The 21,785-nt window shown below is 45.0% G+C and overlaps 1 protein-coding gene across 4 annotated transcripts in view; it reads left to right on the top strand.

Moving 5' to 3' along the window:
* The window catches only part of Adcy2 (adenylate cyclase 2), a 361,240-nt gene that overhangs the window by 317,274 nt on the left and 22,181 nt on the right, over positions 1 to 21,785 (top strand). For 2 of the 4 annotated variants that reach the window (XM_040757723.1, XM_040757724.1), the window contains 2 exons: positions 9,292 to 9,376; positions 14,008 to 14,166. In XM_040757723.1, the coding sequence (XP_040613657.1) occupies positions 9,292 to 9,376; positions 14,008 to 14,166 (244 nt within the window). The remainder of the gene's footprint in view (positions 1 to 9,291; positions 9,377 to 14,007; positions 14,167 to 21,785) is intronic. The other 2 variants (XM_021235584.2, XM_021235581.2) reach the window with 2 other exon arrangements.

Here is a 21,785-nt window from a genome sequence, read left to right as displayed (position 1 = left end):
TGGTGGAAGCCAGCACCCTCTGCAGAAGCTGAATCTGCCGCCATTCAGAATCTCCTCTAGAAGGTTCTGCCCTTCTCTAACCTGTGGGATCTGGGAATTCTTTTACCCCCGAATGCATTCCTCTGCTGAAGGAGGAATGTTAGAAACAAAGGACAGAGAGCACATGGCCTCCAGCCTTCCCTAACACCAAGGGAAGCCCAAATGTAAAGCCCTAGTAGTAGCTTAGTGTCACCCCGGGCATCTCTAATTCACCCAGATATCCATGTTTCTCTGTTTCCTGGGCTTCCAAAGCTTGGTCTGAGAGATAAAGACCTCTCCATGCTTTGCCTGTTTTACTGATGCTGATGTGAATGTGGGATGTGGTTGCAAGCATACTATCCAGTCCCAGTGCCTAGAGAGTGAGCTTCTTCAAATCCCAGAACCCGATATGCCCTTCCAGGAGGTAACTGGCTTACAGATGTCCAGGGAGCATAGGCATTCTACTGAAGTCAGCATTCTGCTCAAGTCCATCTGGTCATGTTCCTGCCTCTGCCTGTTTCAGGCATTGTGTCCTCACTCCCCCCCCCCATTCCAGAGTTCCTTGCCTCTATTGGCTTGATACCAAAGCTTGACTGTCATAGGTCAGCATCCTTTCTCTCCAAGGAGGCTTCTGGGCTTGCCTTTCACTATTCTTGAATGTTCTCAGGAGGCCTGCCTCCCGGTTCTAGCCCTCCCTCTGAGGTATGCCAAATACCAAGTATCATCTTCTTGTTCCCACTCTGGAAATGAAGGTTGACCATTTCCATTCTCAGTAAACTGAACATGACCTGTTTGATTTGTTGGTGTTCTGTCTTTCTCTGTCTCTCTGTCTATGTCTGTCTCTGTCTCTCTGTCTGTCTCTCTGTTTGTCTCTCTCTTTCTCTCACTCTTTCTCTCTCTTTCTCTCTCTTTCTCTCTCTCTCTCTCCTTCTCTCTCTCTCTCTCTCCTCTCTCTCTCTCTCTCTCTCTCTCTCTCTCTCTCAAATCTAGTAAAACAGACCCAGGAGTACTGCTATGCCTACAGCTGTGCCTGGCATGTTTTTTGTGCAGAATAAATAATACAATACATAAATATAATCAGGAAGTGTTCCAGATAACATAAGGGCCCCAAACACTGGCAATAATGAAATCTCCCCCCTCAGCTGCTTCCTTCCTCTGTAGCTCCTTGAGGCCAGGTTACTCAAAGCTTGAAGAAAGGCCATCTCTTTTAAAGACAGTGCCAGCAAATGAAGGCAATTTGCATAGGAGGCTGACCAGCACGGTTCATCGTGGCCTGGTAAGGGTCCTTTCTAAACCAAACTAGACATTGATCGTGATAAATACAAAGAGAAGGTCTATATGGTTATGCAAATGGATGTTATCGTCACCTCTTTTGAGTTTTCTTTTTCCAAGAGAGCTAGCAAAGGAAGGAGAAGCCTGCACTAGACAAGCTTCTGATCATTGAATAATTCATGAGATGACATCAAAGGTAGCATTATCAATTCATGAATGTGGCAAGACTTTTCAGGAGGAAAAATAAGACTCCGTGGGGTAAGCATGTCTTTGACAATCCATTCATGGCAGGTCAGCAGCATCCAGGCACCAGCAATATATGCTTCTTCTGCATCACTTCATGAGGACACCTTCAGAAGGTGCAGAATGAGTTGTTCATCTAGTTCTGAGTTTTTTCAACAGCCCTCCATGTTGTCTGTGAGGATATGACCACACCAGTTCCTAGAGAACCCAGGGCACTTTCTCTCATAGGTCTTGGCCAATGCTGTTGGGCCACTGGGTGTTCTTCAAGATGATGTCATGGGCACTGACAGTTGATGGAATGGCTTTTGCCTTGTGACCTCTCAAGATATGGGCTGACTGCAGAATCTACAAAGTGCTGTCAGATTTTTTATGAGCATCCTTTCTTGAAGAATTGACCAATCTCAAGAGACAGGAATTATCTTTTTATTAGGTGACCCCACTGGAAGGCCAGATGTGAGCATTTATTTCTGGAAAGGCATGAAGGGTGAGAAGTTCCAACAGAGGAGCCAAGAAGGAGTCTGTAGACTAAGCAGAATTGTAGTGAGGAAAAATCAGTGCTTTGTGGACAGTACAACACATGAATGTATAAGCAGCAGACACATCATCAAGCTTAACATCTTCCAGAAGTTTGGACTGTGATCACTAGACATGGCTGTGTAGGTTCACCTTCCCAGCTTCAGCATCAGCTCCCTCTCTAGGATCCCAGTGGAGAGGCTCACACCCCAAGCATCACTGAGAGTCAGTAGCCATTAGGAGACTCCACCAGAAGGCCAGACATGTGCCTTTTTTCTGTTGAGGCATGAAGGGTAGATATCTTTGCCTTTCTCATCTTCCCTGCCTCTCTTGAAAACTTCAATGTTTACAAGTTAACAAACTGTGATATATTTTGTTCACCTTGGGGTGGTGGGATGCTCAACTAATTGACAGTCTCAAGAAAGAATTGCAGAATTCTTCATGCATAAGAAGAGCAGGGAGACGTGTACATCTGCCCCTCTGTAGATAGTGGTGGGTATTCAAAATGCCTGCAAACTATTTAAGGTCTCCTTTCTTTTCATTAGAACATATTATAATTTTATGTTCTCATATAATATGGTCAAGCTAATTTTGCAGTTGTTTTAAATTACTTTGAAAGTTGATATCTCAGTTTCCCCATCCTTGCCTGTTTCTCTGCCATTTTCCAAAGACACAGAACCCATGCTGTGCTGTCTGATGCCATCCAGCAGAGCAGTGTTGGGAGGAAATCCCAACTGTCCAGATTATACCACACTTTCCTCCTATAGGAAGCAGCCATCTTTTTCTACCTGAAGCAAAGTACATCTCGGCTTTGTCTCATCTGGAAGAACATTCTGTTTTGTTTGGGTTAAGGATAGGGGACCAACTCTGTTCCCACAGGGCACAGAATGTAACTCTGATGACCCATTCTTCAAGTTGGATGCCAAAGCTATGCGCAGCCCCATGGTATCAGACTCCATTGCATCTCTCTGCTTTCTCCTCAGTGTCTCTCTTCTCCACACAGAGAACCCAGAACTTCACTAATCAGGGGGCAGCATTATCTCTAGGACGGAGGACTGCCACTGCCTCTCCCTTCTGACCTGTAGCTGCCTCCGGGGCACTCTCCAAATATCCATTATTACCCTGGTGCAGTTAGCAGTGGTTTACTATTGTGCCACTCTGAGAAGGCACCAAGTCTTAAACCACCTGTCCCCTAGATAGCATCAGGACTGTCACTGAGCACCCCTTATAGGACATACACTAGCCCTAGCCAAACTGTAGTCATTATGCCTCATACTAGCCATCGGCACACCTGTGTAGAGTCATTGGGTGACTTAGGATGGGGAGGACACTCCAAAGAGGGCAGTCATGGTCATATGTAGCCAGTGTACCACCTCACAGAGACACCTGGCAGAGCGCTATGAAGGACCACATGCATCTTCCAGTTCCCCGGCCCTCACGTCCAGACTGACATGAAGGTGCTCTAATGGGGCTCAGGGTTGCCTTTATTGTTTTTCTTCACTTGAGAAGAAACCTGAGCCCAGCGTGTCGTCTGCGCTGCTTTTTCATATTCGGGCCCTGTCATTTGCTTTGTGGCCTATGCTGAGTAAGGGGCAGTGAGCAGATTCACCCTCATGACATCCATTGTGCAAAGCTGTTATGTTTTGCCTAATTCAATATTAAAGCTTCCTGGGGACTCAAAAACCTCTTGCTTCTTGCCAAAGGTAGGTATATTCTAATGCAGTGGTATAATAAAGAGACAGGCGATAAACCAAATACCAAACAATATGTCAGCTGAGAGCCATGAGTGCTATGTGGTCAGAGATGTTACCTCTTTGCTGGTGCTGCATGTGTGTGTATGTCTGTGTTTGTGTTTGTGTGTATGCATACATGTTTGTATCTCTGTGTATGTACATGCATGTGTGTATATACATGCATGTGTGTCTACTTATGTTCGTGTGTGTGTGTGTGTGCGTGTGCGTGTGTGTTGCTGCACAGAAATGCAGGGACCTTGCAGCTTGCAGTCACTAAGCTCTCTACTGCTAAGCTACACTCCTAGCCCACTGGCCTCTTTTTGATGAGTTGTAGGCTCCAAATCAGAGCCCTAGGGAGAAGACCTTGGGTTATCTCAGACATCAGTGACCTGAGAATATATTATCACAGCTAGTTTGTAGTTAGCAGCACAACAGAAACTGGGATCCTTGGAGAAGTTTTATTTAAAAAATAGATCATATCATCTAAGAAATATCAAGTTTTTAAATGAATTTTTTTACTTTTATGTGTATGAGTAGTTTCCTGCATGCATGTGTGTGTGATGTGTATATGTGTAATGTGTGTGTGTGTGATGTGTGTGATATGTGTGTGATGTGTGATGAGTGTGATGTGTGTGTGATGAGTGGTGTATGTGTGATGTGTGTATGTGTGATGTGTGTGTGTGATGTGTGGTGTGTGTGTGATGTGTGTGATATGTGTGTGATATGTGATGTATGTGTAATGTGTGGTGTATGTGTGTGATGTGTGTGATGTATGTGTGATGTGTGGTATGTGTGTGTGATGTGTGGGGGATGTGTGGATGTGTGTATGTGGTGTGTGTGATGTGTGTGTGGTGTTTGTGTGAGTGTGTGTGTGATGTGTGTATGTGGTATGTGTGTGGTGTGTGTGTGATGTATATGTGATGTATGTATGTGTGTGTGATGTGTATATGATGTGTGTATGTGGTGTGTGTGTGTGTGCATGTGTGTGTGCGTGTGCCTGAGGAGGTCAGAAGAATGTGTCAGACAGACACTCTGGAATTGGAGTTACAGACCATTATGAGTGTGGGTGCCAGGAACTGTGCCTGGGTCCTCTGAAAGAACAGCACTTACTCCCAGCTGCAGAGCCATCTCTCCAGTCCCCAAAATATGAAGATTTTAGAAGCAATGATATTGGGTAGTCTTTAGTGACAGGACCTTTCGAAACCAGCCCGGCTATGCTTTGTTGGCCCAGGCTCCTCAAATGCCAAACATTCAAAGGTCACGAAGATCAACCTGAGAGAGTGGCGCTGAGCTTGTGTTCCACATAAATGAAAATTAAAGACAAGGACTCCTCTGGGAAATGCAAAGTGGAAGCAAGCTTTAATAAGTGAAATTACAGAAAAGTGAGAAATTGAGGAAAAGTGAAAAGAATTTCCCAGAGTGGAGGGGTTCTGAGAAAGGAAAAGCCACTGAGTTCCTTTGCCAGGGTTACAGGGCCATGGCAGAACCTGATACCCACACAGTTAGATGCGTTTGCAACCCCATCCATCCATCTCTGATGTGTGTTTTGTTAGTGTCGACCTTGAGTGTCAGCTAGCTGCTAGTCACTTAGGCAGTGTCTCTGCCCTCCAACCTTAGAGGTGTCTCAGTGCTGTCAACTAATCTCTCTCTGTTCTCATATGTACTTGACTAACTCATGGCTGTACCATGCCAGAGACCTAATGCAGCCACAGGAGGTAGCCACAGCTTTTTTGGTTACCCTTTATTTAGATCCTTGCCTATGGTGTGGCTACATAGGCAGAAGCTTCTGTCTAGAACCAGCTTTGCAATTTAGTCTGCTAGTATCAGCTGTGTTAGAAGCAAGACTATAAAGACAGTAATGTGATATACATATATATACATATATATGTATATATATATATATATGTATATATATATATCACTCTGGTAGAGGCGGAGAGCCAACTTGTAGTCCCAGCCCCAGAGCAGTGTCCCTCCTCTTATTCTCTTATCCCACACCCAGCAATAAGCTCTCTTATTCAGCTTCCAGACCCTATCATGTTATCCCTTAATCTTCCTTTTCTTTAACCCCAGCCTCTGTTTTCACTACAACATCTGGGAGCTGCTTCAATCTTCAGCAAGGGCCCTTTTCCCTTAATACCAAGGGGGCATCTTCTGCATCCGGGTTACTTTCTCCTCCCCAGAATAATTAAACTGGTTCACTTAGTGATTCCTCCATCTCTCTCACCCCGTTTATCAGGGTATTTTATTCATTTGGATTTCTGAATCCTGGGGGTCAGGATGATTACTCGTTAGTAGCTTCACGCAGAGGGCCAGACAACTACACATTAGTATATGACTATAGGCATGTGTGGTCCACGTCCCCAGAGTCCAGCCTATGCACAGAAAGAAAGCTTACATGAATGTCCTGCTAGAAATCACTGTCAAAAACATTTATGGTTACATTGGCTGCATCTCCTGGCTTCAGAACTCAGTGATGTTGCCACTTGACACCTCACCATTCATCCACAAGAGACCAAAGAGGTTAAATCATCATGGCGCGTGATAGAGGACTAGGGGAGGTTGATTTGTGGAACCGAGAGAAAGAAAGAGTTGAAAGAGTAAGAACTATCATTTTAAATAAATGGCTAAACCCATTCAATGATTCAAAATATAATACCCCCCCCAAAAAAGTAAAAGAAACATTGACAGTTTGATTCCCAGGACTTTACAATGTGAACTTATGAGAAAATAAGATAGTTGAATATTAAATTAAATTGAGGTCAAACGGGAGAGGGGGTCCCTTAAGCAGAATGACCACAGTGCTCTAAGACTGACCTTGTGAAGAGACAAACACAAGTGCTTGAGGCTGCCCAGCGATGGTGAAGTTGAGCCCTGGGCTGATACACACCACAAGCAAGCCAAAGAGCCCCGAAGGTGGCCAGCAAGCCTTAGAAGCTGGAGAGAGACAAGGAAGCTCTGGGTTTCAGAGGAGAATGGCTCTAAACTCAACTTGGCTTCAGACTCCCAACCTCCAAGACTACAAAACAACACTTTTCTATGGTTTGGGGCCACCCGGTGACACTGCCTTTGCCACTGCTGCAGTGGGAAGCTGATACAGTGATCAGAGCAGTAGACTAGACTCTTGGGAGTATATCCAGGACTTTATTTTATCTGTTCCCCTTCCTGCCCATGCCATCTATGTGCACTTGAACAACAGAGTAACCAAGAATGGATCTTCATGTGTGATTTCAGGGGTCCCAGTGTCATTGTCTGCAGGTGTCCTCTCACGAGGAGAGGCAGCCAACAGTTACCAGTTGAGCATTCATTTTGCCTATTCGGTAAAAGATACTATTGAGAGAACATTTTGAGAAAATGCAGTCCTTCCTGGTAGACAGGGAATTTCACAACAGAAAAGGGTATCATTTACTGGCGCCCAGTGTTCTGCAGGCTGTCTGTGTACTGCTTTTTGTAAGGTTCATGGGGATCTGTATTTTGTCTTCTCCACGACCAACGAGGAAGCCCCTGCCCTTCACTGATTTCCCAATATCCCTCCGCCAGTTCACCACTGTCAACCCCTTCCCCTGCCACGTCACTCATGAGGCATTAGTGTGAGGCATCCCCAGAATGACACCAGATGGCTTGCTTATGTGCACTTTCTACGTGTTAAATGGAAACCTTACCAGGTTCTGAATTCATAAGAAGACTCTGCCCGCCTCCTTGTCTCTGAATTTGAGGCCATTGGTCCCTTAACTGGATATCAAGAGGGAATTGAAGCTGTTTTTATGTTTCTGACAAAACTGCCACAAAATTCTGATCTGTGTGCTTGGCTTTTTATTCTTAGTTTGGTGCTCAAGGAGCGGTAGCTGGAAAGAGGGAATTGCCATTTTTGTCTCTGATCCCCGACTTACAAAGCTAGGCAGCACGAACGTGCAAAGCTCAACCTGCACCTTCCAGGGATGATGGCTGTACTATGCTGCTCTTACTAACCAGTCATCTTGATGTCTGTGTGGCTAATGTGAGGAAAAGAAAAATGAGTTTAAAATTCACTGACGTCACCGTTGTTATTACATACCTGCGTCATTAGGCACATTTGCCTGAGGCCAAGAACAACTCTGTGTCATAAAATCAGCTCCAGTGAAATAGAAAAGCAGCCCTGTACCCTCCTCATAGTTCTTGGAGAAATAGAGACCTCCTCGTGGTGGATGAGTTCAGCATCTTAACAGCCACAGCAGTTGTAATCCAGAGGGAAGAGCCCAAATGCGCATACTGTCCTGGAGCATTCTGAGGCACCAGAGCGTCAGTCACCAGGGATGGGTGATTCTTGCAGAAATCAGCCCTCCCTTCCCCCACATTATATTCTGTCTGTGAGATTTACTGATTTCCCTTTCCTCGAGTTTTCTAGCCATTTCCTTCTATTGCCACTATACAGTTAATACTGAAATCACCAGTGCCATCTACAAAGGATGCTGTGGGTCAGTCTATGTGCAGTGACTGACTCGTCCAGAACGGCCATATGATTGGCATTTGTATCCCCGTTGATTACTGAGCATGACATTCACAAAGGCATCTCCAAAGTGCACAGATCACAGTTCCAGTCCTGTCCTCCTTATTTCAGACGGCATCAAATCTTCTTAGTATCTCACTTGCCCCTGAAACTTCAGTGGGAAAACTGGAAACTCGCAAAGCAAATGAAGAAAGCAATTGCCTGTCGCCACGCTGTTCGTGTGACAGTGTCTGCGCAAATTACCCATTGTTTTTCAGATCTTCCTTATACTTGAATGTGGGGAAGTTGCTTGCCAGAAAATGCGGGAAACTGCAAGGAATTGCAATAGATGTCACCTTGCATTATTGCAGATGTGCTGGGAGTCACTGCCTCGCCTGCTGTAGTGAGGAGGGAAGGCCCAGCCCAGCTAAACCACAAATTGCCAATGTTCACCTGGATCTGAGGGCAGATTGGAAATAAATAGGATTCCTATCTCTGTGGTGCAGAATTACACAAACTTATTAAGAACATTCATCAGCTAGAACATTTTATGAAACTGCACCTGTCAGTCAAAAGTGGGAGGGTCTTGTAGAAACTAACTACCTTATTTCATTTTTATACCTCACAGAGTCAACAATTTCAAACATACTCTCTCATTCTGAGATCAATAATGAAAACTTCAAAGAATCCATACATCCAATTATCGATATCAAGCATTAACAGAATGGATTAGTATTCTTCAAGTCCCTCCTCTTGCAATATCTGGCAGAGCTCAGTGCAATGTAAAAATCTGTATTAATTTGCACATATTTTCCTTTACTCTGTCCTCAATACATGGAATTCAATTTTTGTTGTTTTATGCAAATTGGGTTTTGAGACATAGTTGAAATGTGTATTTGGCTGGGATGGAATCCGGAAATGCACTGGGTACTCTGGAGTTTGTCAGTACTGGGATTCTAAGTCTTGTATGCGTGTTGTGTTGTGTTGTTGTGTCGTGATCTGTCTGTCCATCTGGCCGTCTGCCTGTTGGTTTGTTCTTTTCAATAGACCAGGCATTTGGAAAGACCTGAAGACCATGGGCTCCGTGTCCCTCTCTGTATTCTTCATCACACTGCTGGTTCTGGGTAGACAGGTAAGACACTCTTTCTGTCATCTCCTGGGGTGCAGATCTGCACTGCAGCCATGTTTGTGTAAAACAAAGTTTGAGAATCAAGATCCTCTAATCACTCAGGAGAAAAGTAGGCACCTGAGGTGTAAACACCAGAGATACGAATCGATTAATTTTGCAAACAGCTGGAACTCTGGGGGACTACCCTTGCATGGGTCTGTCACCGTGAACGTCACACTTCTTTCAAGGGTCGGTATGGCACCTTCGCTGCATTTACAATCATTCCTCAAACGTGGTTCTCTGCTGCAAATTGTATCTCGTGGTGCAAGGGAAACTATTACTCATTCTTAGGGCCTCTGCCTGCTCCTGGTTCCCAGGAGACGCGATCAATAGTGGAGTCTAAGGATTACCTTGCTTATGCCTGTGCACAAAGTCAGGCATGAGTGACTGTAAGACTTAATCAGAAGCCAGGCAGCTCTGTCCCCAGTATCTGCTTTAAAGCCTCTGATATTGGCAGTGCGAAGCCAAATGGATGGTTTGGATTAAAAGGCAATGAACCTTTAGTGTGGGTGCATCATTTAAAAGTACGTGACCTTTGTGGTAAATGCCTACAGACTTACTGACTTTCGGTCTGGCTTCCAGACTCCCTGCTAGGTAGCTATTAGCAACTGCACAGTTAGGCAGTCTGTTTCCTTGGCTAGCATGCCATGTCTGGAACTGTCCTCTAACACCTATGCTTCCTGGGATGTAGCAGTGCGGCAGTCCCTGGGCTCAGCTATTCAGATTCCCCCAAACCGTGTGTGAACCTGTTCCTCCCACTTCAGCCCCTCAGTGTTTGCATTACTCCATTCCGCATTCTCTGGCTTGCCTCGTAACACCCTGTCTGCTTTGGGGACTCATTCCTTTCCTGCTTCTCCTGTGACTCCATCATTTGTTTGTTGCTTGTTTCTCACTACTGACCAGCTTGCTGCTCTCATTCATGGAGCAGCCATACCCCTATGCTTCCAGGTTACCCAATCAATTACATGGAAAACAACTGAGCTTCCTTGTGCAACAACCCCAGATGGTCATTCTGTAGGAAGTAGCAACCCCTCTTCAAGTCACCTGCTTCTCCATTGCCATTGGTGCTGTCTGAAGTCTCTCTTTAATAATCACCACTCAGATCACCTCCCATCACAGAGTATTTTCAGATGCTAGAACCAAATTGAATCCCACCCACAAACACCGATTTTTAATAGCCATGGGGATGGGCAACCTTCAGTACCACTCTGTGATTGTAGCCATTTGATGGTTGATTGACAGTTGATGCATTACTCTGTAATAGAATTAAAGCAAGTGTTCACTATTATGGTCAGCCACTGGCATAACTGTGTTAAGGAGTCTTTACAGGAAGTCATTCCTTTTTTCTCCTTAACATAATGATTCGTACTCTCTACATGTAGACACCTGGAAAATGTATTGCCTCCTAAAGCAGTGACGTGATTCTTCGTGGTCACTTAACGTAGCCTCGGCTTGAGGCACATGGGAAACACCATGGTGGGCGAGGAGGCTGGGCCTCAATCCAGAACCATCACAGGGATGAGTCATCACAGAAGAGCCATCTGGGATAGGAAAAGCTGTGCTTCCGCACCCTCTCCAAATCACAAACCGCTGCCTCTACTAATGTGAGGTCTCCAAGGGCTGTGGCATCCATGCCCCTGGAGTGACTACATCCTAGCTGGTTTATACATAGCATTGTGCAAGCTGCATTCCCTGTTGTGTGATCTCCTTTGCCCATGGCCACCTTCTTCTCTTGAAGCAACTGAGATGTTTTTGCTTTCTGAGCAAATCAGCAGCCTAAAGATCACTTTAGTTATTTAAGCTTAAGAAAAGCATACACCAGAGCAAAGGGTGGCTCGGGAGTAAAGGATACTTTTGCTCTTACAGGGCATCCAGGTTTGGTCTCCAGCATGCATGAGGTGGCTCACAGTCATCCATACCTCTGGTTCCAGGGGATACAGTGCCCTCTTCTGGCTTCCATAGACACCAGGCGTGCACATAGTACATATACATTGATGTAGGCACACACACATACATAGAAAATAAATACATCTAAGAAAATTAAAGAAAACATATCCAAACTCTTGTACAAACACTGTGACATATCTCTTGCCTGGCACAATTTGAGAGATGGTGGCTATCTGAGGAACAGAAAGGTTCCAGCAAAACTGTGACTCAGAAAGGCTAGGTGAAATTACCACTGTTCTTCACAAAGTGACAAACAAGCCTTTTATCTCTTCTCATCAGCTCTGCAATCCTCATAGCCACCTAGGTCATGCCTTAGTCCTGGATCTCTGCTAGATGTCTGATGTGGCCATCTCCATGTCTCTACATCAGATCTCCATTCTCATGTAAAAGACAACATGAGGTTACACATTAACCTAGATAACATAGATAACAGCCATTGAATTTAGAGCCCAACCTCAGGATAAGTTCATCCATAGCTCCCCATCAAATATATCCACATACACTCTATGTCCAAGTAAGCCCTCAGTCATGGCTGTCAGGATCTAAGACTTGGAACTGGCCCTTGGGGCACTGTTCAATTCATTACAACTGGTTTGACATAGATTTGTTTTCCTTTTATGGCCTTCAACATGAATTTCTCTTATGAAGAATGCTTATGTATACAAGAGAGAATCTGAAACAGTTTTCATTGCTTGAGAAAGTGGCACAATCGATAGATGGATCGGTGAATGGATGAGAGAGATTATGGATACATAGATATAGATGATTGACTGATAATTGATAATATAGGTAGATTACATAATTAGCATAAGCAAAAAGATCTAGATATGTGATAGCTGATTGATGGATGGATGGACAGATAGGTAGTAGATACATAGTCTACATTTGTAAACAAAAGAAGTTTATTATATATCTCAAAGTTTTAGACATTCAAGGGCAAGTCCGTGGCACCATCTTAACTCTAGTGAAGGCCATCTTTCTTACATCACATTGTACTGCAAGTATGTGTTAAGAAACCTTATATCACAAAACAGAAAGCTAGGTAGTCTTCCAAACCTCACAGTCTCTGCTAAGGAGACACCTCCAGTCACTAAAGGACCTCACATCAAACTACCCCTCACATCTTAGAGTTTCCATGCCATCATCACCACACTGAAGACTACATTTCCAAACCTTGAACCTTCCAGGGATTCATGTAAATCATACCCAAACTGTAGCGGGAAGATAAATAGGTAGACACATAGGTAGTAGATGATAGACATACCTAAAATGCACAGATACACAGAGAGATGAGCTTTCATGCAATGCAGCTGTTCACAAATTACCGATTTCTTCCAGTAAGAGACTAACAAAATGCTTGCCTGTGATGCCCCAAGAGCACCTGAGTGACCTCTTGCTATGGCTCTTAGGAACCTTGAGACTTACAGGCAGCAGGCCGACTGCTTTCCTTTGTGCCTGACTTTGGATATTCACCTGTGCCTTCATGATACCCCACCATGCCCTGCTTCTTCTATTCTAGTCGAGACCGACTACACCGCCCCTTTGTCCCTAAATTCCAAATAGATGAGATAAAAGGCTTTTCCAGTCAGTGAATGGCATGATTCCTATGAATACAGTGTGTGAGAAATTTGATTTTAAATGTAAAACTTTCAATAGTTTAGTTTTTGAAAATGCCTCACTATGTGAAGTGAAAATAAATGCTATACCATCGTTTGCAGTCTGAGTCACACTGCTTAATGAAGGGTCATTGTCAGGCTGAAGTGTGTGTGTGTGTGTGTGTGTGTGTGTGTGTGTGTGTGTGTGGTATAATTTTTATAATTCATCAAATAAGTACCACAGCAAATACTTAGTTTCACTATCCTTTGCATTTATGTGTCAGTAACTCATTCTCTGCATTGAAAGTCACCCTCTCCATGAAGCCCATCTTTGACAGAAGGTTTCACTCAAGGCTAATTCACTACTCAGTAACTGGTATCACAGGGGACACAAAATGATGGCAAGGACAGAGAGAGCCTTTGTCAGCTAATAGGAATCTCCATTTCTACAGTAGTAATAATGACTGGCTCGTATATTTTATATTTTAATACACTACAAGACATGAACAAGCATGTTTTACCAGCAGCCCCTTTACTAATTCAATAATATCAGCATACGCTCTTGTCTACAATAAGCTGTCATTCTTAATACACAGTGCAGTGCTAAATGAAAAAATCCATATTTTACAATGAACAACTATGTAGTTGTGGTCAGAGAGGCTGCTTTGCAAATTCCAAGGATGAATTGCCACAAATTTTAAGTGTTTCTTGAGTAATACAAATCATTGTGTAGCAATGCTACTATGCTGCTTCAAAAAAGTAATTTGAGCTGACTATTGGCAATCTACAGGGGAGCTTGCAGTCATACTAACTTGTAAGCCTCCAGAGCCCCTAGTTCCCTGTTGTTGAGGCTCACCCACTCCTCAGTCTATTCCTTGCAAATCTGTATTATACGGTGATTGACAGATACTTGGGTGGGACAGAGGGCTCTATGGGGAGGGCGACAGTTCTGTTTTGTGCTGCTTTGTTCTTGTTTTGTTTTCTCTTTATGACCTCCACTCTGGCAGGACAAGATGCCTATTGTTTCTTCACCTCTGTGTCCTCTTGTAACAGAGTGAATATTACTGTAGGTTAGACTTCTTATGGAAGAACAAGTTCAAAAAAGAGCGGGAGGAGATAGAAACCATGGAGAACCTGAACCGAGTGCTGCTGGAGAACGTGCTTCCTGCACACGTGGCCGAACACTTCCTGGCCAGGAGCCTGAAGAACGAGGTCAGACGGGCAGGCCGGGACTGGTAGGGTCCATGGTGGGCGTGGGTGCAGATGGCCTCTCAAGGGGCCATCATACACCATACACTGGACATGCAGTGTGTGCACAGCCAGCCTGATGTGTTCTGTTTCAAGAGGATAATGACTAGTCGGAGGCATCTTTGTTGCTAGAATTCTTGCCTGGCATTCTTGAGGTCCCAAGTTCATAGATGACTTACACCTGTGACCCCAGCTTGTCAGAAGTGGAGGCAGGGAGACCAGAGGCTGAAAGCCATCTTCAGCTACACAACAAATTCAGGCCTAGCCTTGAATAAGAAAAGGATTACCTAAGACTGTGCCTTCCATTATCTAAGCAATAATGTTAAAAGAATTTCTTCCAGACTGGTGAGATGACTCATAGATAACAGTGATCGCTATCAGACCTAATGAATGGCTTGAGTGAAATCTCTGGGGCCCACATGGTGGAAAGAGAAAACCAGCTCCTCTAGCTGTCCTCGGGTCTCCATATCTCACACTGTGGCATGCACAGAGGCACACATGTGTGCAAACCTAAATGCACTTCAAAATTTCTTCCTTGATCATGTAAAGTCCTGAATGTGTATTAAGAGGTTTAACATTCCCAAATAAGCCCCCTAGTTGGCCACTTCTGTCTGTGTCCAACCATGAAGGACACTTGCCCCACCAGCCCACAAGTCCAGAGTCCAAGTCATGAGGCCCAGATAAGCCAGAAGTGTACACGACAGTGTTTCCAGGTGGTTAGGTTCCTTGGGAGACTTTCAAGACCTTGGAATTTCAGAGACAATGAGCTAATCTATGAGCTTGGTAGGTTTAAGAGCTTTCCATAGAAGCACACACAGACCTGAGTCTGCCCATCTTGAATGGAGAGAAATGAGCATTTGAGGGTACTTAGCAGACTTAGAAAGAGTATGTCGTTGAAACGTGGAAGTGGTTTGGGCAATGAAATGTTCTGGTGATTGTGTTTTCTTTAATATTGCTGAAAAGCAAGAGAAAGCAGACAGATCTACAGTTGGACATAATTTAAAATGTTAGGTTAGCGCTGCCAGCACGATGCCCTGTGCTTTCAGAGCCTGCTGAGCGGTCTTCTCCATTGGAGATTTGTGCTGGGGTTCGGGAGAGGGTTATGAAGGCAGCAGAGGGACGCTGGACAGATGAACTCATTACCAGATGAACTCAACCTGGGTGAACAGGTTGCCATGCATCCTCTTGTGAGGAAGCTCGGAGCAGCTTACACCCATGCTGAGAGTGGAGCGTAGGTCTTAGTTATAGTCATTTCACGGCTCCATCCACTGCTTTTTCCTTATGGTTTCTCCCTCCGTACTGTAATTAGTGTTGATTTTACTGCGGTTTAATGATGCTTAATGTATTACATTTACACCCAGAGAGATGTATCCTTAGTAAAATGAACTTATAATTTACAAGTAAAATAAGATTTGATGTAGAGAATTTTTTTAAAAAGCCTGAGGGACAGCAGCTGAGAAGCCCGGGGGTTCAGGGTATAGCAATCCTGTCAAGCACACATTCCGCCATGTTCTCTGACCTAAGCAGCTTTCTCAGAAACCTGTTCATTGTTGGTCAAAAGTAGTTAAGTCACTATACATGTTAAGAAGTTGCTTTTATTAGTGATACGGAAGCCTCTTATACCTCTAGCTATTCCCAGGTTTTATTTATTGTTGTGTGTTACATAACTGATGTGTGTGAGTAAATGCGTACATGTGTCATGTGTGCTTGTGGGGTCAGGACAGCTTTGAGGAGCTGGTTCTCTCCATCTACATGTATTCTAGAAACCAGATGCGTGTCCACAGGCTTACACTCCAAGCACTGGTAACCACTGGCCGTCTCGCTGGCCCTGATCATTCAGTTCCTACATTTAGCTTGTGTATACTATTGCTTACACTGGCTGGTGCTGTCCTAAATACAGAAATGAACAGAACAGAATGGCCACTCTTAGCTCCTCTTGGAGACAGCAGCCTGTCAACCTGTATCAGGAGTGTGGCTTTCAGGATCCGGCGAGGCCACTGTAGGGAAGGGATCCCTGAATCTGAAAAGAAAGTACTAGAAACTAGCTGGGAGATGGAAGAAGGCACAAGTGTCGGGAAAGGCGATTCTTGGCTGCATGAATGAGCCATGGTGCTGGCAGGAAGAGGGCCCAGATGGAAGCGCCACAGCACAGGGATGTCCCCCCGACATATCCTGGACCAGTGCAGCAGTACAGCCCCTCCCTTTATCCTTCCTGTCTGCTTGTTCCGTCCAAGCATTGTTCCTCTCCTTCTTCAGTAACACTGATTGCGCTTGTGTCATTATAAGTGAAATACTAGAGAACAAGCTAAGGGGAAGAAAGATTCATTCTGGTTCATGGTTTTAAAACCAGTCCATTATTTAGAAGGAGGAAAGGGTAAAATTGAGGAGCCAGAACACACTGTAGCCCCAAGGAGACACTCGCATGACATGCTTCCTCTAGTGGCCCTATCCCTGATGTTCACTGCCTTCCGACAATACTAGGATGATCCATCGAGGGATTAATCTATCTGCTAGGTCCCAGCCCTCGTGGTCTAGTCATCTGACAGCATCTTTACAGAGACAGCCAGAGGCGTGTGTACTGCTTTCCCAGCCATTTCTCCACCCAGCCAAGTTGACAGGCAGCACTGCTTCGCGGCAGCAACCGTAAAAAATAAGAGAAGGGAAGGCGCTTGGCGCTGTGCAGCATGGCCTCCCCTTAGTCCCAATGTTGCCTGTTTCTGCAGCCTTCTTCAAGGTGTTCCCCATGTTATTTACAGAGGGAGAAAAGGCTGACTTGCTCTGCAGTTGTGCTGGGGAGATATGCCATGGGATACTTAGACAGTACTGTGTACGGGGGAAGGCAGGCGTCTCACAGAGTGTCACATGGGGTCCTTCATTCATCCAGGTAAGACCAGAACCAGGGAAGTAGCTTGCCCACACCTCTGTGTCATGGTGTGTGGGTGGTGGTTGCATTTGAGGGCAAGTACCAGTGCTTCAGACGTCCTCCACTACACAATAATTTCCTGGGGGGGGGATGATCCTCGTGAAGGCTTGTCATCGTCACCTATATCAACAAAGGGCTTCGCGGTTTTGTCCTTTTTTCCCTCTACCCATTGCATCTCTATAAAGCAGAAATTAACCTGCCTTCCGAAACTAGGGCTCAAGAATTATTTAATCACTGCAACAATACCCTGAAGACTTTTTTTTTGAATGAGTATCCCTTGCTGTGCATGGAATGCATCACTCTGAATCTGGCTTCACAGTCACACCTTTGCCCCACCTCTTGAAACTGGTTTTCCCACACACCCTCCCTACTGAAAGAGAGCTCATGATGGGCACCGAGGGGGCAGGTCCTCTCCACTGTGCAGGCCTGGGATGTTTTTGGAAGCCCCTTAAACACGCATCAGAGCTCACTCTCATAATAAGATGAGAAAACTAACTGACTTGTGAAGCAACCTTGTTTCTTATCTAAATTTAAACTGGAAAACAAAAAAATAAAAAAAGATGAGAAAACTGCATTTGTCGCCTTTCTGACCCTTTTCTGAGGCCCCAGGAGGAGGGGATTATGTGTAAGTTTAGCCAGGCAGCCTCCCTCGGGGAACCAAGTCTTGATCAGCAGACATTCTGGGGATATAAGTTGTAACTGAGAGCCCTTTGAGGACTTCCAGCCCATTGCCCACAGCATAGCTCTTCTATGAGAGCGATAGATCGGCTTACATCGCACTTTCAGGAGATACTAATTACATGAGCCACTAACGATTTAGTCATTACCTGACAGTGTAATATCATGGAGCTAAAAAATCTATACACACGTCAGTAGGATATGGGCAAGACCAGACACCCTGGAAAAGTAGCTTAGATCAGGAAGAGAAAAAAACAACACAACTCCAGACACTTTCTAGAACACACCAAACTCCTTCCAGCCTGGTGAGATGCCTCAAGCATTGCCACTCCTGAGCATAAGCAGCAGCCCTCACAACTGGTTTTTATGTTCCCTGTGTTTGTTTATCTCTCCAACCTCCAGTCCCTTGGCAGAAGGATGTACTTGGTTGGGCTTATCTGTGTCCCTAACTACTAAAACCCGACCATTTCTCTACAGTGTGTCTATGTGTATGCATGTTTGTGGAAGAGGGTTAATACTTCAGACTAAGTGTGACTCTTGGGTTGTGACACTACAGACATTAATGGATTCTAATATTCCAAAGAAAGCACTGAAAAGTGGGCAATACTCAGGCACGCTCTACTTGGAACCAGTTATAGGTTTTTGACCTGTGTGGGACTAGTGAAAGACTAGACACTGGAGGAAGAGAGAATGGAGTGAAATGAGACTCATTCTATGGCTATCGCGGGGCCCCTCCCATAGCCTGTAGCCTGGTACTGACTGACTTAGGGTTCTGAATGGTCCTGGGAAGCTTCCTGAAACTCAGGATAGAGATAGTGAGAGCCCTGACATTTGAAAATGCCAAGAAGAAGATATGATTGAGTGACGAGGCTCACAGGGCTGGGAGATGGGGACTATAACTAGGCAGCCGGGATTTTGGAAAGTAGAGACTCTTGGTGCTTTTCAAGGACCAAGGATAAGAATAAGCATGGCAAGTGCTTGTTCTAGACCCTGTTTCACAAAATGCCCTGAATAGGTAAACAGATTCCCCAGGGGACCTGGAAGGATTGGCTGAGAGCACAAGACTGAGAGAATGATAGCCAGGTGTCCACATGGTGCTCACCACAGGGGACAGGAAATGCCCAGTGAAGGGCAAAGGAGTCATCAACAAACCCTCAAGAACATTCACAGGAGGAAAGGCAGGCATCACTGTCCAGGGAGGGTGATACAGTCAATGGGTAATACAACAAAATCCACCTGAATCCCATCCTCCTGCTCTTCATCTAGGGTAGTTTGGGAAAGAACATGGCTGGCAGACTAAGGTTGGTCAAGGAAGTATCTGGTAGAGTAAGTGAAGTCTTACTGTACCCCAACACATGGTCAGAAGGTCCAAATTTGATTACTCATTGGACTAGATAATTCAATTATTAATGAAAGGACTTTGTGTAACCCTGGCTGATAAAAGACCCTTGGGCTTATCCCAGACTTTCGATCACCACAGAGCTAGAACTTGGTACATTACAAATTAACAAGGACCATGGTCACAGAGTGATTTCTTGGTGATGACCCGCCCCCCCCCCCGATTCTTTGCATTTCTTAAACAGTGTCATCAAAAAGTATATGCATCTGAGTTTGGTGATACTTTTAGGTTGCTATGTAAGTCACCCATTCCCAGCTGAACTGCAGAATCTTCTCAAGGGTTATGTGCATGTGTCTGTCTGGCCCCCTGATGCTCTGAGAGCTGTTTATAAGTTCAGATTATGCTTTCAAGCCTGAAGGTTTCATCAGCATTTGGAAAGCTCTAGAGTTTCCTTGTTTTCACACACAGTCTTCTAAGAACTCTGAACCTCAGAACCAGAAATGTAGGGGTCTCAGTTTACCCTGAGCATTTCTATAAAGATCCCAGATGACTACTTTTTCAGCAGAGAGGATGAGCAGTATGTAGTCCAAAAGGCCTACTGGATTGTATGATCTGCCATGAATGTAAAGGTTGGCCCTAACACATCTCCCAAGCCAGCTGAAGCCTTACTGGGTCAACTCTTCCGAGTCCCACTTGCTCCTGACCTCAGATGTCCATCAGGGTCACACAGCAGAACATTCCTGGAGCTTTCCAAAGTGATGCAGATTCTCAAAGCCCATGTGAGACTGAAACTCATTTGGTCACTGAGGAGGCCCAGGTAGAAACCTCATAGCTGGTTTTCTTATGCATTCCTGTCGGATAGCCACAGCATGAGATGGCACGCAGATCAAAACCGAGTCAGAGCAATCATACATTCCATCTTGTCCCACCCCCAGACATCTTCAAGGCTCCAGAGCAAAAGAAAAAATGAAGTCACAGCATCCACAGTGCTAGGTGCCTGATTGCAAGGAGCACAGTCCGTAGTCGCCTGGCTGACCCTACGTCAAGTATCAGCTAGACCTTCAAGAGGGCAGGCTCTAAGGTCAACCTGAGTAATTGCAGCTGTGGGCAAGTAATACAATTGCTCTGTGCCTCAGTTTCCTTATCTGTAGGTAGAAAGTGATAGCATAGGCTTCGTGGGATTGCAGTCATGTGTATTAATGAAGAAGGTATTGTGTTCATAGAGGTGCTCATCCTATCATGAAACGGACACCGATGGCCAAGGTACAGAAAATGGTCCCTAGTGTTGCTAAAAGTGTGTACCCTTAGCCTTAAGTGGAGAATCGGTGTATCTTTTCCGACTTGTACTAAAAGGTATTAACCAAAATGGACTCCTAGCTGTTGTCTCTACCCTGGTGCCCTGACGCCACAGCGGTAGCCAGCATTACTGGAACCTGGCCTTGGCGGACTCATCTGTGTCAAGTTGTCTACAAAGGATACGAAGTTCAGTTCACAAAACAGCTTTGCAGAGAGATCTGCACTGCAGGCCAACTCAGCCACACTGAGCACAGGGAAGAAAGGATGCCATTGTTCTTGCAGCGTTCACAGATTTGGAGGCAGTAATTGAAAGCACTACAAAATGAGAGGTTCTGGGAGGAGATCTTGGCATGAGTCTGCTTTTCCTTGAAGCTGTTGTGACCTTCCTTTGGGTTGTCATGCCCTGTAGTGTTTATTATGAGGCTGAACTGGGTTAAAAAATTAGTTCCTCTGAGAGGTACCTGAACCTGGAAGTACAGTGCCACGTAAGTGTTCACCCTGTGAAGGGCTGGCCTAGCTGCGGGGAAGCTCACTGGCAATGTTCATAGACGGTGGCACATGGACAGCACCAGCCACTGTAGTGCTGCTCCCACACAGAGGCTGTCTGTCTGCTTTAACTGGACTCTCCTCACACTTCCTGGCCCGGTGTTTCTTTCCCATGCTGCGCTATAAACTCAACTGTAGCAGGGTGTTCTGCCTGTGCTGCAGATAGGTTCTCCCCACTTGGGATGGACCCACCCATAGCCCTTCCTTTCTAAAACGGTTGAATTTGAAGGTATCCCTGTACAATGGGGAAACAGTGGGAATGCCTTGAAACTGTGTATGCAGAATGGTGCAGTTTCACTGTCTCTATGTAAATTACCATACTCACTCTCTGCTTGAGGTGAAAGGATATTTCAACTGGATGCAGCGGGATTTCATAGCAGGTTAAGAAGTGGCCTGAGGGTGGCATGCTCTTTCTGGTGTAATTGAAGGAATCACTTGAATAGTTTTATCTTCTTTGCAATACCCAATAAAAAGGGAAAAACAGACTTGCATCCAAAGGATGAGGCCATAATGCACTGTTTTATTGTTCTTTGAGGATGAAGTTGGATGAAGGGCATTTTATCCTAACCCAGCCTCTGATAGATTACAAATGTCTGATGTAGAGAGGACAGGTTTCACTCAAGGACTCCTACTAATAGCTGGTGCCCAACGGAACTTGTATCCACACTTTAAAGGTTTATCTGTCTCAATGGCAGCTGTGGAAGGGCCTAGGACTAGGGTTACTGCAGGTCAGTAGGGCATAGGTATCCAGGAAGGATGGTTCTGTTAAAACAGGTTAGTAGCCTCCAGTGGAAGCAGCAC

This window comes from Mesocricetus auratus, unplaced genomic scaffold (assembly GCF_017639785.1).
Source record: "Mesocricetus auratus isolate SY011 unplaced genomic scaffold, BCM_Maur_2.0 Super-Scaffold_100015, whole genome shotgun sequence".
Lineage (NCBI taxonomy): Eukaryota > Metazoa > Chordata > Mammalia > Rodentia > Cricetidae > Mesocricetus > Mesocricetus auratus.
This window is presented reverse-complemented; position numbering and strand designations above follow the sequence as displayed.